The 16,974-nt window shown below is 31.4% G+C and overlaps 2 protein-coding genes across 2 annotated transcripts; both read right to left on the minus strand.

Moving 5' to 3' along the window:
* Positions 1-1,155: 1,155 nt before the first annotated feature.
* Positions 1,156-2,217, minus strand: LOC110723352. The gene has a single exon (XM_021902703.1). The coding sequence runs from the start codon at positions 2,215-2,217 to the stop codon at positions 1,156-1,158; it is 1,062 nt and encodes a 353-aa protein (XP_021758395.1).
* Positions 2,218-10,720: 8,503 nt separating this feature from the next.
* On the minus strand, positions 10,721-15,216 carry LOC110723262 (transcription factor bHLH110-like). Its single transcript, XM_021902606.1, has 7 exons — positions 14,792-15,216; positions 13,512-14,220; positions 12,687-12,818; positions 12,322-12,387; positions 11,395-11,460; positions 11,243-11,305; positions 10,721-11,119 (listed from the first exon to the last, which is right to left on the minus strand). Exons 1-7 carry the CDS (start codon positions 14,965-14,967, stop codon positions 10,946-10,948), a joined length of 1,386 nt encoding a protein of 461 aa, XP_021758298.1. The 5' UTR covers positions 14,968-15,216; the 3' UTR covers positions 10,721-10,945.
* Positions 15,217-16,974: the final 1,758 nt, after the last annotated feature.

Below are 16,974 nucleotides of genomic sequence, written 5' to 3' on the forward strand. Positions count from 1 at the left end.
GCACGCCCACAGAAGCCTCTTAGAACAGAAGTTATGGCCGTTTGAAAATGAATGTCGCTGTCAGGCCAATCCCAGTGCGCGGGCGCGCAGGCAAATATCGCGGGCGCGCACGAGCAGCTACGGGTCTTTTAAACGCTTCTTCCTCTCCTCTTTTAAAAAGTTTTTGATGGTGGGTTTTCTTTGGGGTTTTCTCTCTCCTCTTTGAGGGGTTAAACCCTAACATCTCTCCATCAATCTTCACATAAATTAGGCTTAGATTTAGTTTTAATCTTTGTTTTTATACTTTGTAATGTAGATTAAGAGTAATTTAGGGTATTTTAGAGAGAGAAAGTGAAGAGCTTCAATGGTGGATTGAAGAAGATGAAGATGCAAAGTGACATTGTTTTGGATTCCTTTTCAATACTTCAATGAGCATTCTAAACTCTATCTCATTTATTGTTCTTTCTTAATTTCTTGCTTGATTAGAGTAGTTGTTTAGTTTAATTGCTTCTCTTTGTTCTTCTTGCTGGGTTTTGTGTTAGTTGTTCATGATTAGTGAGTAATTCCCTTTACTAAGGGATTGGTGATAGCATGTGGTGAATCTTGAATGTATTAGGCTAGACAAATGTTGGTTATATGTGATTAAATATACCTTGTAACCATGTTTTACTAATTACTCCATGTGAATGGCCAATCATGTGTTGTAATTGGGTGGATTGAACTAAGTTATGACGATAGTGTAACTTAGGGATATCCATTAGGTGATCGATTCTATGCAAAAACCTTAACTTTCACAGCTTATGACGATAGTATGAGCATGTGTTAAGTTGGGAAAGCCTTTGACCCCGATAGGTGGTTAGATGGTATTGTTGGTATTGCCTTATATGAGATATTTGGTTTGCATGTAAACTCATTTCCATTGCCTAACTTTATTGAAGATCATTGTCATGTTTGACCCTCTCCCTTGGTGTTAGTTTAACTTAATATTAATCTCATTTTGTTTATTGTTCTATCCATCCTATCTCTTTGACCTAGCTTAATTGGTGGTGGTGTTGATAGTGTTTATGTCGTCTCCGTGGTTCGACCCTCTACTTACCACTAAACTTGTTTAGTGTAGGTGTAGGTTTATAAATATTGTTTGGTTGAGGGTAGTTAGTCCAACGACCTAATTATCCTTCACCAATTGGTTGTTTTTTGTTGGAAACCAGGTGGTGGTTGGTTGTAGGTGTTGGATAAAGGTGGTGGTGGAGGGTTTTGTTGTGCTTGGGAATTTTTGTATGAGAAGTTAGGATGGTGTTTCCATCCTTCATTGTAGGTGTTGGAATAAGGGTCATAAGGTCTCTTTGGGTTAGAGGAGTAGAAAGCATTGGCTTGCTCGATTGACATCTCTTCTGTATTCTGCGAAATCTGTGGGCAATCTGGAGCAACATGACCCTGCACATGACATAACTGACACAACTCCTGTGGGGTGTTAGAAGTTCCTGCTTGGAACTTATCAAACCTGCTTGTTAGTGCTTGAACAGAACTAGTTAGCATAGTTAAAGCATCAACATCAAGTTTACCTCCCTTTTTCACAATGTTTCGGCCTCCAGGATGATAGTTATCATTAGCCGCCATCTTCTCTATGAGCTCCCTAGCTTCGGTGGGGTTCTTTGTCAAGAGAGAACCTCCTGACGCAGCATCTATATAAATACGGAACTCATGAGTCATGCCATTGTAAAAGGTTTGCATCAAAATCCAATCTGGAATGCCATGGTGAGGGCATTGTCTCTGCAATCTTTTAAATCTCCTCCAAGCCTCATAGAGAGACTCATCATCTGACTGCTTAAAAGTTTGTAGCTCATTCCTCAATCTTGCAGTCTTCTCATTCCCTAAAAACTTCACTAGGAAGGCTTCCACTAACTTGTCCCATGTATCGAACGAGCTAGTACCTTCATCTCTTAACCACTCCTTTGCCCTGTCTCGAAGTGAGAAGGGGAAAAGGCGTAGTCTGATTGCATCATCTGTAACACCATTCAACTTCATAGTGTCACATTTCTCCAAAAAGCTATCTATATGGCTTACGGGGCAATCGTGTGGTAGCCCTGCAAATGAATAATTGGAGATGAACTGTATGAATTGTGGCTTGAGCTCGAAATGTTGAGCCGTGACTGGTGGTCTTATGATGCTTGAAAGGACTCCGGTAGTCGTATCAGGAATACCGTACTCCAAAAGGGATTTTGTTGGTTGGTCTACCATGTTTCTATTGGCTTGATTTCTCCTTCTTTTTCTACCTGCCCGTCTTCTTGCGGTTGCTTCGATTTCAGAATCAAAAGGTGCTAGATCTTCTGAACCTGAGCTTCGTGTGGGCATGCAACAAGAAAACTAGAGAAAGAGTATCAAAAACACAAGAGAAAATAGCCGAAGCAACGAAATAAGCCTAGCAAAAATGAATCACAATTAATCTAATGAAACCGTTAGTCCCCGGCAACGGCGCCAAAATTTGGTAGGCGTGTCTCGTACCTATAAAAAATAACCTAACAGACCAATACTAATGTAGACTGGCAAGCAAGGGTCGGATCCCAAGAAACTAAGGTTCAAAAATAATTAAATAGACTCGAATTTCTACTAAGCAAGAATCAATTATAATCAATAACTAAGGGTCTAAAATATAGGGAAAATTCAAAAATAAACTAATTAAGATGATTAAATCAAGCAATTAAAAACATCCAAGATCTAGCTTCACCACAACTATTATTGATGCAATTGTAATTCTACCCTTAACATACGATTTCAATCGAACGGGGAAAAGTAAACCCTAATAATTACCAAGGATCTCTCTCGAGTATCAATGGCTTCCCTAACATACAATCAATCCTATTCTCATGGTATCATGCATATTAGAGACATTAAACACGTTACTCTCACTTTCCAATTATCAAACATAACTACTCTCGTGTTAAGAATCAAACCCTAAATTGATTTACTCAAACCCGTTTATACCCAACTCTCGTTGTGATAAAAACAATAGAATAATCGCAATACTATAGTTACGTCTAACCTAGCATCGACATAGTCACAATCAATAGAATTTAAAGATTTAATTCATGCATCAATAATAATAGGGCTACACCAGATCTTGAATTAAGGAATCTACTCACGCATGATTAAAGAAACAAAAACAATAATAAATAATGAAAACATAATTAAATAACAAAGGATGAAAAATAAATACCAAATCTTGAATAAAATTGAAGGTAGAAACCTTGAATCTTGAATATTGAATTACAAAACTTAGAAAAATAGATGGAGAACTAGTTCTTAATGAGAGAATAAAATATAATATGGCTTAATGAATATTCAAGAAAAACAAGGCTAAAAAGTATTTATATGAGCCTAAAAAAAGATAAGAAAAACGGCTAAGCCTTGGCGCACAAGAATCCCAGGAGGCACGGACGTGCCTCTTCATAGGCACAGACGTGCGTCTTTACGTAGCAAAATTGCTGCAGTTTCTGTCTTCCAGGCACGGACGTGCCTGATGCTGGGCACGGACGTGCCTGCTTCTTTACCTAGGCACGGACGTGCCTCTTCTGCTAGGCACGGACGTGCCTAGGGTCTTCCTTTGGCGCAGCTTCTGGCACAGAGGCACGGACATGCCTAATGGGGAGGCACGGCCGTGCCTAATGGGGAGGCACGGCCGTGCCTACCTCTAAAATGCCATTTTCTTGACTTTTCTTCAATCTCCAAACTCCATGGGCTTTGACTTACTTCGTGGATCTATAATTCATCCAAATTAGCTCCATTATTCCTGAAAATCATCAAAAACAACAAAACTACCCATAAAAGCATCGGATTATCCAAAGTAGAGCAAAATACGCCAAAACGGACTCAAATACTCAACTAAACTAACAAAACTAACTAAAAACCAACCAAATAACATACACAAAACACGACTTATAAAAAAAAAAGTCAATTAAATTTGTATAAAACATGGTGTTGGTTGAAGTATGCCAACAAAATAGGGATGGATGGGGTATATAAAGACATTGAACGATAGTAATTAACATAAATTATCATTTTTAAATAAAACCCCTATAATCATTAAATTTCTTTTCTTTTTTAAAAATATTTCATGAACAATAACTTTTGACATCAATATACATATAAAATCAATTTTTTTTTGAAAAGAAATTCAAGTTATTTTTCATTGTTTCAATTGATAATTATTGTTAAACTAACATCGTAATTCATAATTAGGTAAATTACTAAACCTCTTTACAACCTGGATTTGTAAATTACTTAATTTACCCTGTCATGTCAAATTCTCTCTCCTCTCCAGCTTTTTTCTCCCTAGATTTCCAATTTCTCTCTCCATTGAAGTAGATTAGCGAGCTCTTTCCTCCATTAAAGTTCTCTCTCATGCGTGGAAGTGTACTTTCAATTATCAATTGAAGCAGCGGCGCGTGTGAGCTCTCTTCTCCTCCAATGAATCAGCTCTGAGGTAGAACTATTACTGAAATTCGAACTTACACCAAGTTTAAATGGGATGGAGGAAAGAAGATGCTTGCTGATTGGTTTATGTACTGTATGTATGCTTCATTTCATACGTACTGCAAATCTGAAAATGCCTTACTAATTGCACCTTTATGTTCTTTCATTCTCCCTTCTTTCATTTTCTGTTCTTTCATTTTGAATGTGTGCTTGAATATCTTGTACGGAGTAATTCTGGTTGGTTCTACTGTTGGATGTCGTTGCTAGCTAATCTGAATCTAGTTGTGTTTCTTGATCTTTCATTTTCTGCTTATAGTTTGCCTTACATTGATTTTGATTATTGGTAATGTAGGAAGTTCCCCAAGCCACTGCTGCCCCAAATCTCCCTCTACTGAAATACTAGTATAATACGTATAATTATATCGTAGACATAGACTTAAGCGTATTACCGCAGCGTGATTACGCAAGGCTACTCAAAATACTTAACTCAATAACAAAACTTGTAGAGGAAACTCAACTTTCTTTTATTAATACTTTTAAAAATAGTAACATTGTTATGAGTACTCAAAATAAAGACGAGACCAACATTCCTAAACTAGGTGAAGCAAATTACGGGACTCCCATATGCTCATTTATGACTCCACCTGAAAATAGTCAACACTGCTTACCATTACGGTAAACAGGGCGAACCAAAACAAATAGGAAATACGGTTTAGAAAAATATGCTAAGTACGATAAGTGCAAGATAAGTAAATTCAATTTATTTGCAAACATGCTTTTAAAACCAATTCCAATAATTAATCCAATGAATTCCAAAAATCATGTTTCAAAACCAATTCTCAATAATTCAATAATTTGATGAAACGATTTATAACCAATAATTCAATATTTCAATAATCAATTCAATAAAACTCATTCCTCTTTTTAAAACCAATTCCTCTCCTAAGTGTACACACCCCCAAGCTAGTCTCCTTATATTGCAAGGCTATTCTTGAGGAAAGACTCGTTCATACAAAGTTCAAAGTCTTATCAACCAAATCCGCATAGTGGGATTACTAACAACATGCTTGTAAAGCTTTAATAAATAATTCAATAAAATTCCTCTTTGAATAAAATCAACCTTTATAATAGGTTAACTCAAAACTCCTTTTTATTTAATTCAACGTGCTTTCAAAATCAACCTTCTAATAAATACTTGAGAATTAAATCTCATATAAATAACTTTTCAAAATCAATAACTTTTCCTTTGAAAAACCTTTTTAAAAACTCTTTAAAACAATCCAACATATTTTTTTTTTAAAACCAAATTCCTTTAAACATAATAAATAATTTCAAAACATGATATTAAAATCAATCCTTAAAAGTACATTTATTAAAACAAATATTAAAATCAATACCTCCAAACGTACTTTATTTCATAAATCATGATTCAAATCAATTTAATTCAATCGCCAATAAAATCATATAAAACATGCTATTAAAACCAATCACTTTCAAAAGTATCTAGCCACCTAAACATACCTTGATTCCGAATATCAATCAACACTTCGCACTTTCAAAGTTCAATCACGAATACACCTTGCAATTAACATAACCATAAGATTATCACAACATCTTTAGACATAAACCCAAATCTAATGTGCATGAAATGTAAAACTCTTCTAAAAATAATACTTTAATATAAAATATAACTTTGAAATAGGTATTTACATTTTAGAAAACTAACCATGAAGAAAATAAGTGAATAGGATTAAAGAGAAATTGAATTTGCATTGGAAAGAATAGGCAGAACTTGCAGAGGTCACAACTCCTTCGATATAACTTCTAATTGGGTGAAATCTCAAGGTTTTTTTGAGAGAAACAATTTTCTGTGAAATAGAAAAACCCCAAAATTGACCAGAAGTGCCCGAAAATAGGCTCCAAAGATATACGGGTAGATTTTCTTTTAGAAAGAGGAGAAGAAAAGTAGGAAAAGGTTGAGGGAGAAGAAGAGTAAAAGAGAAGAAGAGAATTGAGTTTTTGGTGTGAAGAATATGAGAGGTATGAGGGGGTATTTATAGGCTAGTTCATGCAAGAATTATGGTAGGAGAATGTAGGAAGAATTATTGTAAAAAGAATTAAGGAATTATTTGAAGAAGAGAATGAAATAAATATGGAAAGTTTTGATATTAAGGTGATTAAGAATAATAGAATTAAGGAAAGTGTGTTGTCATGAAAAATAATATGGCAAAAAAAGATTAATTGGAGAATAGTCAAGGAAGATATAAGGTAGGAAAATAAGATGATAAAATATTTAGGAGATGGAGAAATAAAACTAAGGAAAATAAGAGATTTTAAGGAGAAAATTAAAAATACAATTTTCCAAAATAAATCACCCAAAATTTGACCATGAAGGCCAAAAATATTGAGCTTCCATAGCTCAAATTTTCGGATCCTATTAGTATATTATAGGGAGTCATTTTGCTAGATTTACAGAATTAAAAATAATCGTGTAAATAATATTTATTGTATAAAATAATTAATTAAAAAGATACCAATTATTCACTAAATAAATTAACCTAGAAAATTATATTTTCCACACTAGGAAAATCTGAAAATCTTAGTCAATAATTAGGAATTTTTGGACCTTATTAATTAAATAATAAAATATAGTTTAGCTTTAATTAAAATATCCGAAATATATAAATAATTCGGTTTTAAAAATAAAATAAATGGATAAATCTTATCCAAAATCCAAAACAGTTATTGAGTTTTAAAATTTATTTGGCGCCCAAATTCAAATATCATTTTGGCTTCAAAATTCAAATAGTAAAATAAATTACTAAGATACCCTTTTTAGAAAATATTAATTAATTAATTAGAAAATACGTTTCAAAAATACGGGGTATTATAACTGCATATTAGAAAAAATTTATTGAGAATTGGGAAGATATTTGTACTTTGTTTGCATCGGATAGAGCAACTGGTGACGGGGCTGAGCATCATGATGAGGCTGCTGCTGCAATGGACACTGAAATTGAAGGGGTTGGTACCTCCGAGAATTCTTCCGGATGATCAAACAAGAGGTTCAAGAGATCATCTAGCAGATGCAGTGAGTTGTTTTGCAGAGTCGTTCAAGGAGTATGTGAGCAGAGCGCAAGGGCCACCGAAACCAAGTTCACAAGAGATCTACAAGGTAGTCTCTAGTGTACTTGGGATCTCGCGTCACCAAGTCCTAAAAGTGTTGAAAAGGTTCATGAATGGGACGGTTGATGAGTTTGAAATATTAAAAAATCTACCGGAGGGGGAAAAATTAGATTGGGTTCTATTATGTATTAATGATTAGCAACTTTATTTAGATATTTGTGAACTAAAATTACTAGCTAGATCTAGATGTTGATATGTTGTCTTTTTGTTCAGAGTTTGCTAGCAATATATACCTGGTTTGAAATTTCTTGTATTGCCAAACAACTATTAGAATTTGAAATTCAGGATTTGAAATTCCTTGTCTTGCCAAACAACTTTTAGAATTTGAAATTCTAAATTTGAAATTCTCTTTCCCAAACACGGGACTCGGAATTGAAATCTAGAAATTGAAATTCTGGAATTGAATTCAACTATTTGAAATGAAATAAGTGTGTCCAAACACAACCTAAAGTAATTTAAGATAAATGTAATAAAATTGTGCTTTATAATTTATAAGGGAAAGATTATGTAATTACCAAAACAGAGTACAATTAGTTAAAGCTTTTCTCCTAGGTGCTTTATAATTTATAAGGGCAAAGGTAATAATCATAATAGAGTACAATTAGTTAGAGCGTTCCTTCCACTAGTAGAAAACATAATTGGGTACCGATTTTTAAAAATCGGTACCAAAAACACAAATTAATTATAGTTTTTCTACTACAACCAGTATTGAGGTTCAAATTGTTTCCCTTCATACAAGATCTTACTTCCTTAATATGGATCAATAAATCTATTGAATATAAACAAATATTATTCCACTATATACAGTAATATTTTAGAGAGAGAATAAAGAATGAAGTATACATCACTCCATTGATAAACATTAATTTACTATCAATTTTTCAAAGTGTTTTTGGGTGAATATTTCATTTGCCAAAATTTTCTACTATTAGTTCAAAATAGATGATATTGAAAAAAAATAATTATTAATATTTGGATTTATATATATATATATAAAAAAAATTGGTTTCATATATTCCCAGAAATTGATTTTGAAAACCGAATAAAAAAAATAAAATTAAAGCTTATCTTTTCAAGAACTAGCAACAAACTCAATTTGAAATTAGGTCTTATCTTCTAAATATTCTAGAGCAATTAAACCTAAGATTTCTAAGTTATATATATATATTCTAAATCCCAAAATTGATCTGCCGTATATCAACACTCAATAATAATACCCATCTCTTTTAACCTTTCACAAGTCATCATTCTCGATCGATCTTTCAACGGTAAGCCATGGTTCTTCTTCACCTTCATCCTTCTTGATAACAATTGTCAGCCAACCCATTACGAACTACACCTTCGTTCATTGACCTTGAGTTATATTTCTATGGCTTCTTCCGATTCATAGTTTTCCATAGCTGTAACTATAAGACGATTCTCACAATTATAGACATATGGTTAGGCGAGCAAAACCATGGTGGAAAAGATGAGAAACTATCTTATAAAGTGACAAAGAGTTTGCAGACTTCTTTTTGTTTTTTTTTTAAAAAAAATAAAATAGTTTGTCAGTAAGTTGGGAAGAGTAAAATTGTTTTACTCGTAATATATATACTCATGATATTGGTTTTATAAAAACAAAAAAAAAAAAATTAGGCATTTGTACTTTTTTATTGATCCTAATTTTGTTTAGTACTCCGTAGAATATCTCACCAATATATATTTCCTAACAAATATTAGGCATTTGTACAATAAAGAATTTGACAAATAATTTGAGATTTTCAATCATTTTTTTTTGAAACCGGATTTTCAATCATTTGATGTAGGTGATATTATTACTCTAATCTTTTCTTCTCTTGTTTTGTAATTTTAATTAATTTTTTGAATAGTTCATGTTTTGTTATTTAGTGTACGAGTAAAATGTAAAATCATTTGTGGCAAACACAAATAGGTAAAAGTTCGTGTAACAGAAATTAACAAAAGGGAGGAAAATTAAATATACTTCAATCAAATGAATATCTTAATAGCTTGCCAAAAGCTTGAAATCCTTTCACAACATTATACACATTGCTTGACCACTTCGTAATTATAATGCCTTTAACCTCTTTAATGTATGGCTACAACTAAGCCACTTAGTTTTTATTTATTTATTTATTATTTTTTTTAAATGGAACCTTTTTTTTTTTTTTTTTTTTTGAAATGAAACTATGCTACTTAGTTTATGCTCTATATACCTATCCAAAATATCTTACTCCGTATTACAAGCACTAATGTATATACAAGAACCTTCGGCTACTTTTTTTTTTTCCTTCCATATTAAAGGTTATTATCTAAAGTTCTAACGCTTGGGTTCTTTAATCCTACCTCTGCTTTTTTTTACATGAAATAAATTAAGGGGATATTTTTATGTGAGACATAAAAAATATATTTGTACAAAAAAAAAAAGAAAAATTGAAACGGAGATAATATGTATGAATTGTACCAATTTAGCTAGATCTTTCTCATGCTTGTCTTAAGACATATGGTTTATCACAAATAGTAATTTTCAAGGCCCATTGGGGTGGCCCATACTTTTCAGTCTTATGTAATTTGGCCCAATTTTCTGTTTTAATTAATATACAGTACAAGTGTACAATTCCATTATTTTAACGTGCGTGACATACTTGTAACATACAAGTAAAAATTATATAAATATCAAGGCAGATCTATCAACCATGTTTTAACTCACATATAAATCACAATATATCAATATTCATCAAAGGGAGTATATAAATGTTGCTAAATTTTATGTGTTATATTATTTAAAGTGTTATATTTTTTAAAGAATGAGAGAAGTATATGCTTTCGGCACAAATAAGCATGCATATCATCTTTACGAAAATGTTGTATGAGGGACATATGAGGTGTCCTTATGGACAACACTGCGAAATTACTTAATAGACATTGATCGATGGGGCAGAAAATGAGCCTTGACAATAGACCTAATCTTATGGTTAATGAGTTATATATTTTGTACAATTGCTACCATTCTTATTAAAATTATACGAGTATTTAAGCAAACTATACGAGTATTTAAGTATCTAGCCTCCATTGACTAATTAAACAGTAATAAAAAAGAATTTGTACTTTACATTGAGATAAAAATTTGACAATAGTAACACATTAATTATATATTATGCCTTAGAAAAATGGATCAAACGTGGTCTATCTTGATCTTATGAATTCATTCAAGATGACCAAGTTTGCTCCATTAATCATACTAATAACATAGTATAAATAATTACTACATACTCGTATATATTTTCTCTTTGCGCATTTTAATTATTTATAATTAGAAGCCAGCAGGATTAAAATTAGGAGATGGCCAAATACCACCATTAATGGTAGCATCGCTTGCTAAATTAATATAGGACATGCATGATTGAGGCACAAGACATAACCCTCGGCTTCTTAAGTCGTCTGTTAATATTGATTCATCACTCACACAAAATTCATCATCTTTAACCTGCAAGAATAACATTAATTCATCATGAAATTTCAATTTATACGTATATTTTGTTTGTCCTATAAATTATATACCTAGTTACGTAGTCATGCAATAAATAAAACATGCATATATAGATCTTACCCTTTGAGTAGTATTGGAGCTTTTGTTGTGAGATGATGACTTCATGTATGGAACACTTAGTGTCTGCATTAATAACAATGTTTTACGTATTTAGGCCTTGTTTTTTTCACCTTAAAAATAATAAGTATACGTAGTATGTTTGTTGTTCGTACCTCAACTTGGTTTTGGAGGAATTTGATGTATCCAATCGCTTCCATCAATACGGAAGCTGTATCTGTCTGCCAACAATACCCACGTACAAGTTTTCGTTATAAGAAACAAATCTTAATCCCAACGATAATACAATGGAGATTAAAAAAAAAAAAAAAAACATGTACATTGCATTACAATAAGGAAGCTTCAATGATAATAATAATTGTCATATAAACAGGCATAATATCAACTGTTAATTAATTTAACACAATTTTGTCAATAAAATGTTCATTTCAAAGCTTCTTTGAACATTGTATGACAATGAGTTCAACGTTACAAATCAACATATCAAATTGTCCTTGCAAGTTACGTACTTGCATTACATATATATCACTTCATATAGGTATAGGAGATTCAATTATTTCAGAAGAACTTTAGCATTTTTATATGAAAACTTTAGTAGAAAATATTGCTAAATGTGAAAGAAGTTTATTGACGAACATTATTATAAAGTTCCTACGTACTAGTTAAATTTGAAATATATAAAGCTAGTTAAATGTGTTGAAAAAGCCAAGGCTTTTTTGTAATTTAGCGGTTTATAACATGTAACTTTCAATGGATGTACATATACATAAAGATGATACAGACTTTTGATAAGCTAGGTAGCTTTAATTTTGATAAGGTTGTTGAGTAACTTTAATTTTCTTTTTAATTAACTAGCTTTAATTTTGAAAAGTTACTTTGCCAAACACATTATCAAATCAATAATTAAGTTAATAGACTATCAATCTTTCAAATTCGATAAAATGACTTGCCAAATGTTACCTCTTCATCTACATTATTCAAATATATAGAAATATATTTTGACTCAATGAAATGATTGATTAATTTTAATTGCAATGATGCAACAATTAATATAATCATAACGTTAAGTACGGAGTATATACCTTGCCAAAGGGTGCCACTAGTTGTTGAAGAGCCGCGATTCTATCTCCTAACTTCTCTTTCCTTACCTGATTAATACACAAACATGAATGTTATACAAGTACATAGTTTAACACCGTACATAAGATACATCTTTCTAAGAAAATGACCACTAACATACGTAGTTATTATTGTTGGAATTTGTGTAGTTAAGAGAACCATTTGAAGGTTCTTATCATGCATTAAGGATAACATAACAAAAATCACAAATGCTATTTAACTGACTAAATTAAATTTAGAAAGCGACATATTATTTAGTAACCAAGCAAATCCGAAGTGCTAATTGAGAATCAACATGCTTAAGCTAACCTTGCTATAACCTACATACCTTAAAAGGAGGGCAAGAAGCGCGTGGTTCGAACCGTGGTTTTTTAGATGGCATTTGATGAGTTGATTGTTGCTCCATAATGTAGTTCTTTGAATCAGCTGGGACTCCATTATTATTGTTAAAAGATGAAAGCTTTAACCAAAAGAACTTAATCAATATCTATAGACTACCCACAAAAAGAAATAAGTAAACCACATAAACTTTGCAAGAAAGGAAAAAAGAAAAAGTCTTAAGGTTCTGAAAAGATAATTTTTTTTTATATCATTTCAATGTATAAAGCTGAAGGTATCATTCATATAAAAAAAAAAAAGATAAATCAGCAGGACCATTCTTTTTCTCTTTCAATAATCTAAATTATTCAACTTTAATATATAAAGAACTGTAGCTTTTTCTATTTTACTCATACAAATTATTAGAGTAAATAACAATTGATTGGTCCTATTTATTTTATTATTTCTTTCTTTTTATATATTGTCCTAAATGTATATTAATGTGTCATTATTATTAAAGTATACTTAGAACACTAATCCACGCTTATCAAAGGTGAAGAATCATTAATTTTTAAAGTTAAACATACATGTGTTTTGTTTGACATTTTGACAATGAACATATCATAACTTATAGTACCATATAAATTAGCTAAAAATAAAACAAAAATAATAAATAAGAAGTAGAATTATATAAACTCCCTTTGTCATTTTTTTGTTCTTCGCCGTATTGAGGAGAAAATTGTTACTAAAAATAAAAAGACCGGAAAAACAAATAAAGACAGAAGAAATATATGTATATAAACCAATTTGTTATATATAGGAAAAAGATACTCACATTATTATTAGGAATGTTGCAAAGTTTGAGATCATTAGACTGTTGCAAATCATGATCAACGTTGAACCGAGGACTACCTTCAAACAGCTCTAGGAGATTATTACCCGAAGAGGAATGATTGTTAAGAGTCTCTCCACTTAAAAATCGAGCAGTAGCGAATAGATCGAAACCATTTTGAGCATTATTAGCCATCTGAGGATCAATTGTGCTCGAACTTGAAGATATTGGTGAAGACATATTTTTGTTGTTGTTGTTGTTATTCATGTTCGAAATATTTACACTAGGAAAAATCTGGCTGAAAGTAGTACTAATGCTTTTATTAGTATTTTGAAATTGTTGTATATTTGGTTGAAATGTTGAAGGCTGATTATGAAGATTTCTATTATTAGAAAGCATATGGTTTTTGAAAGTAGGAGATAATGTGTTCTTGAGAAGAAGCATTTCACTTGGTGATGAAGTTGAGGAGCTTAACATGTCACTAAATTTCGCGAAAGTAGGATTATCATGGTGATCTGAGGAGGTTGATGGTGATTGTTCTTCCTTAATTTTGTCGGCGATATGTTGATGATGATGTTCTTGGTGAGGAGTAGATTGATTAATGGTAATATGATTATTAGGCCAAGGAAAACCTACTTCTTGTATTAGGGAATTATTAAGAGAAGTAGGAGTATCTTCACCACAAGTTGCATGGATATTGCCATTATTGTTCCTGCCAATTAGAATTAACAAAAATTTAAGCAAAACCTCTAAACATAATTAATGAAAGTGAATTTCTGTAAATTTAAATTACAAATTCTTGGAAGTAAACTTATGAATTATGTGAAAATTTGTTAAATTGCCTATGAATTATGTGAAAATTATTACACAATAGTAACTATTCTATGTCTTTGGAAAATTTTATCTTTAAATTAGATCCATGCATAAAAAGATAGGAGATCAAAAGGAATCCAACAAAGAAGATATAAAGTGTACCAAAACATGATGAAAGACAATTGTAAAACCCTAGTTCTAGGAAAATGCATGTAAGATCTAAGCACAAACTAGCAAGAGAGGAACCCCAATGCGAAGAGAGATTTCTCTTTCACTTCGGACGACTGAGCTTATCTCATATGTATGTACAAATTTCAAATCAAAAGATTAAAAGTTCACATCCCACCTACTTCTGTATATTATTTCATAGAAAAAAAAATCAACAAAAAAATTTCAATTTCTTTAGAAAAAAATGATATACATAAATTTATGCCAAAGTAATTATAATATTAAAAAAAAAATCAACTTACAAGAAGAAAGTTGGAGTTCTCCAAGCATGGTCATTTTCTGCAACACTAAAACATGGAGAAGGCAAAGAAGGTGGATTATTAGAAGAAGACTCTGCAATAAGTTGATGATCTTGAAGATGATGATGATGATTATGTTGCTGATGAAGATTTGAAGATTCCATGCTTATATCACACATTTAAGTAATATTTGCATAATAAAAGTAAAATATAATTATATATAAAAAAAAATTGGGCTTTAAAATCCCAAGATTAAGAGTGTATTAATTTAATCTCCTTCCCATAATTCTGAGCTCCCTCCAAACAACAAGAATAGTTTCAGGTGACTGCCACAAAAAACCCAAGTTTTTATGCATTATATTGCTTTTTAAAAAACTTTTTTCTCATTTCCATAATATCCTCTTTTGTGTTTTCAACGCCTCTTAAAGTACCCTATTGAAAAGAAAGACAGCTTATTAGGAGGAATAACTCTCTCCTAGAGGGGCCATTTAGGAATTTTGACAACATTTGATTAGTGTAAAGGATATGTAGATTAACATTGATGTGGATGTTACCTTACTATGTTGGGAAAGTCTTTAGATTAAGGTTGTTAAGAAATCTATGTTCAAGACTAATATGTAAATGTATATGTCTTTGCTTAGTACATACATATCAAATTTTTATCGGGTATTTGATTGGTGGCGATCGAAAATTTATTCGGGGCTAGTGGTGTAAACAAGTCAAGTCGAGTATAATCCTATTTATATTCATGTTCAATTAACTTAAGTCAGTCTGAGCTTTCATTCATGCAATTCAAAATTCCGTTTGAGCAAGGTTCAACGTGTTTATGAGGATATAGGGTTCGTGAACAATTTGTAAATAGCTCATTATTAATTAATTGAGTCGAGCTTATAAATGAGATTTTCTTATAAACGAGTTGTGCATGCTAATTATAATCGAGCATAAAAACAAATTAACCCTAGTTATGTACTAAGCATAGTCTAGCATTTTACTAAATGAATAGTTTAATTAACTTAACTACTGTGAATAGTCAGTAGCTTTATTAAACAAGCTTGTTCATGAGCATAAATAAACTACATATCTTGTTCATGAGCTGCTATGAACGAACATATTTATGTTCGTGCTCAACCTCATTTAGGAACTGAATGAGCTTCAAGAATTGTGGGGTTCAAGCTCAGCTCATCTATCAAATTTTAAAAACCAACATAAATGAAAGCACTTGATTAATCTTAGGTATCCAAAGTACCAAAAAAAAGTTTTTAAATTAAAGTAATATTTTCCTTAATTAATCCACACATGTAGTTACTTTTATCATTAGAATATAGTTTCTCTCTTTATTTTGTTTTTCCAAAAATTTATTCAGGTAGGTTGTCTAAATTATGTACGAAGTAAAATGATAAATGTACCAATTATTTCCGGCCAGAGAGAGTATCAAGTTTGCTGACCCATAGCTACTTGTTTCTTTCTATCAATCTCAAACTTTGTTTCTTTTGTTTTATTCTTTGTTTAGGAGATCCATGGATCAATATTGTGTAAGAACTAAGAAGGGTTATTCTTTTTGGCAGACTGCAATAACAGGAAGATGATTACAAATTAGCTAGGTTATCATCATCATAATTGACCTTCCCTTCAATCCCAAGGCTTTAATGCTAAGCTAATGATGGCTATTGGCAGCCTTGCCCTATTTAATATCCCTACTCTCTCACTCTCAATCCAGCATGTTTATAAGCTCTGATTACCTCTTAATTGTGTATTATATCTAGCTACTTGAATTATTTATAAAATGTGCTTTTTGATGGATTAGATAATAATAATAATAATAATAATAATAATAATAATAATAATAATAATAATAATAATAATAATAATAATAATAATAATAATAATAATAATAATAATAATAATAACCACATCTTATGCTTGGTCGGTTATGAAAAAAACTATAGGAGTAATGAATATAGCTAGTAGCTCAATGGAGTTAACTATTAAATCCATCATGATTATATAAGCTTAGGGTAATTATGGCTTGTCTAAGACTTGATTCGTTAGCAAGATTGTTACTTTAACACTATTTTAAAGCTAGGTGTATAGTTACAATGCAACTTACAACATGGATGGCCATCATTTTGATGCATTATGTTTTTGTATGTTAGTAGCATTATTCTCAATTTTCCTAAAGGTAAGCA

The sequence above is a fragment of the Chenopodium quinoa genome, unplaced genomic scaffold (genome assembly GCF_001683475.1).
Source record: "Chenopodium quinoa cultivar QQ74 unplaced genomic scaffold, ASM168347v1, whole genome shotgun sequence".
NCBI classification, from domain to species: Eukaryota; Viridiplantae; Streptophyta; class Magnoliopsida; order Caryophyllales; family Amaranthaceae; genus Chenopodium; species Chenopodium quinoa.